The sequence below is a fragment of the Corvus brachyrhynchos genome, unplaced genomic scaffold, assembly GCF_000691975.1.
Source record: "Corvus brachyrhynchos isolate BGI_N302 unplaced genomic scaffold, ASM69197v1 scaffold94, whole genome shotgun sequence".
Classification (NCBI taxonomy): Eukaryota; Metazoa; Chordata; class Aves; order Passeriformes; family Corvidae; genus Corvus; species Corvus brachyrhynchos.
This window is the reverse complement of record NW_008238330.1, coordinates 10,176,920-10,185,167: the sequence shown is the minus strand read 5'-3', so window position 1 is coordinate 10,185,167 and position 8,248 is coordinate 10,176,920. Positions and strand designations below refer to the sequence as shown.

Sequence of the window (8,248 nt, the reverse complement as noted above, 5' to 3'; positions counted from 1 at the left end):
TGGCGCGTCCCCCCCGGGCTGAGCCCGGTCCCCGTGCCCGCAGGTTCCCTGTCGTTGCTTCCAAAGGGAAACCCCACAATGTCCGGAGGCCTCGACGTCCTGCAGATGAAGGAGGAGGATGTCCTCAAATTCCTCGCTGCCGGAACCCACCTGGGAGGTACCAACCTCGACTTCCAGATGGAGCAGTACATCTACAAAAGGAAGAGCGATGGTAAATAGGCGGGAGAGGTGGCCCGGGTTGGGCAGCTGTGATCTTGTGGGCACAGCTGGGGGGAGCAGGAAAGTGCTTGTGCTCTTTAGCATGGCTTCTCCATGGCCTGAAAGGAGCAGATGCCTTTGATGACCAAACAGTGTTAACTCAGAGAAGTAGAATGAAATACAGATTTTGGAACAATTCTCCTAGTTCTTGACTATCTTGATTGTGGAATTTGGTAAATCACTCACAGCTGGTTTGGGCAATTTTGCTAGTTCTTGACTAAATTAACAAAATGGTTTTAATATCTTAGTAATGATTCCTCCTTGTTTGCATTGGTCTTCAATCTAAGCTGCCCTCTTTTTAAAAAAAAAAGGTTAAAGCTCATACCACGTGTAGGTTCTTGGTGGCAGATGCTGGAATGTGTGACCTTAAAACCATAAGGGGACGATTTTCCTTGGAGTAGCTTTCCACTAGCTAGAATGAGGCTAGAATGTCATTTCATATGGGACATTGAGGTGCTGGAGCATGTACAGAGAAGGGCAGCAAAGCTTTTAAAAGGTCTGGAAAACCTCGTGAGGAATGACTGAAGGAGCTTTGTTTAGTCTTGGGAAGAAGAAGCTTAGAGGGGACCTTATCGTTCTCTACAACTTCCTGAAAGGAGGGGCCAGGCTCTTTTACCTGCCAGCAGTCAGAGGACCTGAGGAAATGGCCTTAAGATGAGACAAAGAAGTTTCAGATTAGATAATAAAAAAAAAAAAAAATCACTGCTTGGGTGATCAGACAGTGGAATAGGTTGCCCAGTCACCTTTAAGAGGGACCTGGATATGGTTCTGGGTGTTATGGTTTAGTGGTTACAGTGACCCTGCTGGGTGAGCGGTTGGATGGGATGATCTTAAAGGTCTCTTCCAACTTTGATGATGATTCTATGAATTTTGGAGTAACCACAGCCATGTGACAGGTTTAATAGCAGAAGAGTGCTATCCTGTTTTAGCATCTTGTATTTGGTGGGTCCTCTAAAGCCTTTTGTTGCCAACAGGTATTTACATCATCAATCTGAAAAGGACCTGGGAAAAGCTGCTCCTGGCAGCTCGTGCCATTGTTGCCATTGAGAACCCAGCTGATGTGAGCGTCATTTCTTCCAGGAACACTGGACAGGTATGGACATCAGGAAGCCTGCAGTCTTGGCAGCAGGACTCCCCTGCCATGCATCGTTGCCTGCCAGTGACAGCTTGGCGATAATAGGCAATAACACCAGTTTTAACTATAGGAATGCTTTCTGTAAACATGGTTTTTGTGTTGCACTTGGCAGCTTAAAACCTACTCCCCATTTCAGGGTGTTTGAGGACTTGTTTTTCTTCCATATCCTTCTTCCTGTTGGATTTCTGTCATATTAGTAGTCAGTCCCCTGGTGGCCCCTTCTTCCCTGAAATACTGTGTGTCATTGGCACTGAATTTTTGGGGGCAGTAAGCACGTGATAGAAAAGTTGTCAAAGAAGAAATTTTCTCTGTTACTGAGGAAGGTATATTTGTAATTTTAACTCTAAATTTTTAGCAAAAACATTCTGTTGTAGAAGGTGATAACCTTTAAATCTTGCTAGTCACTGGAGTTTTTGAGCTTAGTTTCTTTAGGTAATTGCAGGTGGGGCCACAAATGTTTAGGGAGATTCAGGGGTGGGTTTCTGAAAGGAAATTTGGTTTCCCGTGGGCTTGATGTGCACGCTATTAAAGCTTGATGCTGAGGTCAGTTTCTGGCCAATGAGCTCTCAAGTGTCGGAAGTGTGCGACAGCAAAGGATGGCAGGGTTTTCGCTAACGCCAGGAGAGGGAGGGACTCCCTCTAGGATTGGAGTTTGATAGTAGGCCCTGCCACATGCCTGAGAAGTTAAAAGCTGTTGTAATTGAATAAGAACTGCCAACTGCAATTTCAATGGACACAGCTACAATTTGTGTGTATTTACTGCTGAGTTTTTTCCTGTAGTTCCTTCAAGTTCCTGGATAATGAAAGGATGTAGAAATAGTGGAAGAAAATGTGCTTTGCTTTTTTCGTAAGCTTTTTGTTTTATTCCCCTTTTCACGATCTGATTATGAGAGTTTAAAGTAGAGCTTGCCAATAACTTTAGGGGAAGAGAAGGCCTTTTTCCATATCGTGACTTCCCGCTTTGCTGGTGGATATGATCTTTTAAACTCATGGTGTAGCTCTTTTCAGTAACATTTTTATTTGGTCTCCTTCTGAGGTGGTGAGCCCTGATTTCACAGGAATTGACACAAATAGTTCAGTTAAATTTCGTGCATGTTCACTGACAGTGACCTGGTTGAAATGCAGTTTTCTGGCTTGGTTGAAATGCACTTCTGCTTCACCTTTGCCATGTCCCTTTTGCAGCGTGCGGTTCTGAAGTTTGCTGCTGCCACTGGGGCTACTCCTATTGCCGGGCGTTTCACCCCTGGCACCTTCACAAACCAGATCCAGGCGGCTTTCCGTGAGCCACGGCTCCTGGTGGTTACAGATCCCCGGGCTGATCACCAGCCGCTGACAGAGGCATCCTATGTCAACATCCCCACCATCGCCCTGTGCAACACCGACTCCCCGCTGCGCTACGTGGATATCGCTATTCCCTGCAATAACAAGGTCCGGCCTGACCACCAGCCGCTGACAGAGGCATCCTATGTCAACATCCCCACCATCGCCCTGTGCAACACCGACTCCCCGCTGCGCTACGTGGATATCGCTATTCCCTGCAATAACAAGGTAACACTTCATTCTGGCATTCCAGGCAGCTTCCTCCAGAGCATGCCGTGGGCTTCCAAGATGCATACTTTCTGCAAGTGAGGGTTGGCTTGTATCTCACCAGTTTCCTTGGGGGATGAGCTAACTAATGTCTCCTGCAAACTGGCAGGCGGGTGGGGAGGAGAAAATAAACTGCACACAGTTGGAGCTTGGAGCTGAGGCTGGTTTCTGGCCAAGGAACTCTCAAGTGTAGGACGTGTGCTATAGTAACCTGGCAGGATTTTTCGCTGACGCCATGAGGGTCTTTGTGGCCCAATGAGTGGAGTTTGATAGTCCTTCTTGCCACAGATCATGAATATGCATGAAAGATAAAGTGAGCTGAGGGAGAGACTGCTCTGAAACATTACCTTGCCAGAAATCACCTGAAAGGTAAAGTCTAGGAAGATGAGAAGCTATCTTTGATCTTTATCTAGATGTCAGTCACCAAAACTAGTGTAAGCCACACGTGAGGATGTGTGTAAGCTTTGTTTATTCGGTCAAGTTTTCGATTTCTTCATTCTTGAGTACGTGGTGAGCATTATCCCTGTCTTTTGGATGAGATTCACGTGAGAGTGGTGAGCCACATGAAACTCCATAACAGGAGAGTTACTTCAGGCCATGTTGTAATGGCGCCATGACTTATGAAAATGCCAGTGGGAACTTGAAAAGTTGCCCTTTTTTTGAGCCCAAGTACATAAGTTTGGCATTGGCAAGTAATGTACTTCACCAAGCAAGAACCTTGGATTGGGTGCAAATGAGTCTTTTGCTCTTTCTGCAAAAGTTTAGTTACAGCAACTCTTAGCTACTTTTTTCTGTTCCAGGGAGCCCACTCAGTGGGTCTGATGTGGTGGATGCTGGCTCGGGAGGTGCTGCGCATGCGTGGCACCATCTCCCGTGAGCACCCTTGGGAAGTCATGCCTGACTTGTACTTCTACAGGGATCCTGAGGAGGTAGGAGCCTCATGGCAGGAAGTGTGTCTCTCTCTCTGAGATGTTTTGCTTGTGCTCCTATCCCATGGTCCTGTGTGTCTGCTGTCGAGGACAGGTTTTGCCAATGTAATGATTGCACTTCACACTTTAATGTGGTGGCTGGTTAATTGTACTGCAAGTTGGTGCCTGTTGCCTGATATTTGATAGTAAGGGTTGTGTTCTGGGTTGTGTTCCTGGGAGACTCAGGCTGGGCTCTTGCATTGCAGATTGAAAAGGAGGAGCAGGCGGCTGCCGAGAAAGCAGTGACGAAGGAGGAATTCCAGACTGAATGGACGGCTCCAGCACCTGAATTCACTGCTCCTCCTCAGCCTGAGGTTGCAGATTGGTCTGAGGGAGTGCAGGTCCCGTCTGTGCCCATCCAGCAGTTTCCTACAGGTCAGTTTGGGGAGGTGTCTGTGGGAGGGGGTGAGGGGTATTGTGGGTGGAGGGAGCTGGGGAGCACTAAGTATTGTTGTCTTTGTGATTGCAGAGGACTGGAGTGCCCAGCCTGCCACCGAGGACTGGTCAGCAGCTCCCACAGCCCAGGCTACTGAGTGGGTTGGCACTGCCACAGAATGGTCTTAACTTCAGCCCTGCTGTACTGTGAGAGAAATAAAGGCTGGTTTAGTACACGCTGTGCTGGTACTGCGTTTGTAGAGTTGTTGGCTGGTGGTGCATGGGTAGCATGGGGCACAGTCCTCAGCCAAGAGCAGGGTGTCTGTTACACCCTGCTGAATGGAGCTGGGGGCTGTGGGCTTTGTCCCTGCCTGCAGCAGCTCACTGGGCTGCCCCTCCTGTCTGTGTCAGTGTCTGGGGCTGGTTTCACATTTCCCTGCTTCCCTGGCTCCGCCCAGGTGAGGAGCTGGCAGTGTGTGTACTCTCCGGAGAGGAGGTGGTGACATGGAGCAAAGCAGTTTGCTTTTGGTTGATTTCTTTTTTTTTTAGCAGCCCCACTGGGCCCACCCAGATGGGCTGTTCTTGTCATTCTCCTTGGGGTTTCACACCTTTGCAGGGTGTTCTGGTGACCAGGTGTGGGAGGTGGCCTGACTGCACAGTGTGGCGAACAGAGCCCTTGAGTGGCAGCTGCTCCTCTGTTGGAGTCCTAGCTTTAGCATCAGTATTATCAATTACTTCTTCAAAAGTACTGCAGGAATCTTCAAGAAAAAAAACACCATATTAATTCATCTGCTTCAATTCTTGAGGATTATATTGCTGTGATTATTGGCAGTAATGGAAGGTAAACCCTTCACCATGAGAAATGAGGTTTTGTTTGTTGGAGGTGAAGATTGCTCAGATTGGATCCTTTTTTCCATATTTGTGTAGTTGCAGATTCTCCTTTTTGTACCTTCAGCACTGCCAATCAACCTGTAAAAGAATCTTTTCTCTTGACATGTGCTCATTTCATTTTGCTGTAATAGTGCATATTAGCAGTAAAAAAAGCCTAAAGCAAGTTATGCATATTACTGCACAGTATCTGTCCAAAGGAGACTGATCTTTCTTCTTCTTGTCTTTACCTATTACATGCAAGGTGACTAAAGATTTTGTTGATAATGAACAGTATTTAGCCAAGAGGCAGGTGAGCACTTCATTTGTTCCTGAAAGAGCCCTCCCTGTTCTGTTTGTGCACCGTGTCCCTCAGATGTGTGCTTGTGGCACATCCTCCAGTACTTTACTTTCCAGCACCCTTCGGGGGGAGGCTCCTTCCTGCCACCTGAGGTCTGTCACTTGTGTGTTGGGTGGATTGAGAGCCTGGTCATTTTGGGACTAAGGTTGGGTGTTGTAGCTGGATTGAGGACAGCCTGTACAGCACCTGCTGATTGACTCCCCAGATCTGAGATTATCCCAAAAGGTTTGTTGGCCTGGACTTTGTATTCACTCTGCCACATTAAAAATTTGCAAACTCAGAGCACAGTCTTACCCGTACACTGAATCTCTGCTCCTACTGTTTCACCATTGTCCCTTTTCTTCATCTGTTGTGTAACTTCTTCATGCGAATGTGTTCCTGCTAACGAGTGTGTAGAAGTCATCAGACAGCTCCTGTGTGGGTGATGGTGCTGTTTTAAGTCGATCACTTCTGAGTACTTGCTACTGAAATATTCCTGGAGTGTTTCTGGAATGTGGCTGTTTTCATTTAAGTATTTCCTTAAGTATCACTTCGACTTTCATGATTGTTGGTCTTAGAACTGAGGACTGGCAGTGGCAGGTGGATGTGCACAGCCTGGTCAGGAGGCAGATCGCTGCATGTGGGTTCAGAATCACCGTGTTGGGTTAATTAACTGGGGTAGAGTGGGAGAGCTCGTTTGCCTGCAGCACTGGAGAGGGGATGAATAGCAGCCTTTCAGAGAAGGAGGCAGCCTTGGCTGTGACAGCAGAGGATGCATTGCAGGAAGGCTGTGATCCTCAGCGGCCCAGGGAAGGAAAGGTCTCAGCACATGAGTGGAGACAGCAGCAGAGACATAGCAGAAGATCCTACATCTGAGAGCTTCCCCTGTGGCAAATACCTGGCAGATGTAATCTATTGAGGCAGTGTAGAGGAGCAGGTAGAGGAGGCAGGAGCAAATCCTAGAGACACTGGCTTGTTTATTATTGCATTTTCTTTTCTGGCAAGTGCAGTGTTGATGTTGAATAAAGCCAGCAGGGAACTTGTAACTGTGTTGTTCTGAATTCATCTGATTTGACCCAAAATGGCTTAGGCAGAGGTCTCTGTATAGTGACAATTTCCACTGAGGGTCATGGTAGTGTTTCCTTTCTCTGTGACCTTCTCTTTGTGGTTGATTTGGGTTGATGGAGCTGGGTTAAATGGAGCTAGGTGTGCTTAGGATAGCCTTCTTCCAGAGTTGGTCTCAACAGGAGCTGGCTGGTGTTGCTGAGCATCGTATAACCCCTCTGGAGAAATGAGCTGTTGGAGGCCTTGCCAATGTGCTACTGTGTGATCCATGAATCTCTCACACATGTGCTCTCTAGTTCCCTCCCTAATTTATATGCCACCATTCACAGATGTTCCTTTCCCACTCCAGTCACTTCTTTGCCCACTTCTTTGCCCAAATAATCACAATATTTTTAGTATCCATGTATTACTGTAGGATTATACCAAGGCTTTTCTTTTGTAGGAAGCAAAGGGTTTTATGCACAGTTAAAGAGATTCATCTCTCTGCTTAAATCCAGGCTGCAAAAATGTTCCCCTCATTGCATCTGTAGTCTGTTTTGCTTTGTAAAACTGAACAAGGCTATGGTATGTTTGATGCTGACTTTCAGGAGTATGGTGTACTCATATTGTGAGCCTGTTTATTGAAGTCCGTGCACCATGTAAGTAAGCATGGAAAGGAAACTAAAGTGTGTGTGATTGATGAATTCACCTCACTGCTCCTCTTAGGAGGCTTCCTCCCCACCCAGGACTATGAGCATCTAGTTGGAGTGGATCATGTAATATAAATTTTTTTTTCTTCCTTGGATTAATAGCATCTTGATGGAGATAGACTCCGTGGAGTAACGCACATGGCAAATTTGCAACTGTCATGAATGCAGCACTCTCCAAAGCTGTGTCTCTTGAACCTTCTTTGGACAGATGAAGTATCTTGAGCATGTATGTCCTGGCAGAGGGAGCAAAAAGAAAGATTCCAGATTTATCTCATTATTGCTAGAGGACCAAGGTGTTGCTGGAGCATCTCCCCCCTGCCCTGCAGCTTCCAAAGAGACATCAGCCAGCATTTCAGGCATTTTCTTTCCTCCAGCTAATGCTTGGCACTGCCAGCTCCCAGCCCTTGCAGCCTAGAGCTTGTGAAAACCACAAAGCCTCAGAGCTGGTGAAAACCTCCTCTGCATCGAGTCTGTATGGCAGGTAAAGGTAGAACAGTGTTACAGTTGTGTGTTGCACTGGGAGTAAAGAACTTTATTGATTATCAGCCCTGCAAAGAGGCAGACTGATAAACACCTTGGGCATGGGTAGAGTTGCTATGTCACAACACTGATTTTCTCAGTTCCTTGCTTTGTGGGGCACTGATTTCTGAACCTGTTTTCCTTTGGTTTTTTAGTACTTGTGATTTTAAGAACACTCACTACCATTTTTCTGCTGTCCAACTTAAGCATGTCATTTTTATTTATACTTTATTTACACTCAGTAGTCAATGATGAACAAAACTACATAGTGAAGATACCTTTTTGATTGTTATCTCTGTAGCTGAAAGAACATGTCTCTTCTGGGCTGCTGCTTAAATCTTCAGTTTATAAAGTGTTAATAAAGACTTGAGTTCAACTGATGTGTCTTCTCATGTGACAGAGTCCTAAATATTTCTGTCAGTGTTTGTTTCACTGGCTACAAGAT

The 8,248-nt window shown here is 46.4% G+C and overlaps 1 protein-coding gene across 2 annotated transcripts; it reads left to right on the top strand.

Annotated features, from left to right (window-relative positions):
• Positions 1–6: 6 nt before the first annotated feature.
• RPSA (ribosomal protein SA) lies at positions 7–4,562 on the top strand. Of its 2 annotated transcripts, XM_017734511.1 has the most exons (7): positions 9–211; positions 1,233–1,351; positions 2,576–2,740; positions 2,861–2,941; positions 3,781–3,909; positions 4,155–4,323; positions 4,418–4,562. In XM_017734511.1, exons 1-7 carry the CDS (start codon positions 79–81, stop codon positions 4,510–4,512), a joined length of 891 nt encoding a protein of 296 aa, XP_017590000.1. In that variant the 5' UTR covers positions 9–78; the 3' UTR covers positions 4,513–4,562. The 2 variants fall into 2 exon arrangements, with proteins under 2 accessions (XP_008632108.1, XP_017590000.1); XM_008633886.2 differs by lacking the exon at positions 2,861–2,941 and having other exon boundaries at positions 7–211; positions 2,576–2,821.
• The last annotated feature ends 3,686 nt before the right edge of the window (positions 4,563–8,248 follow it).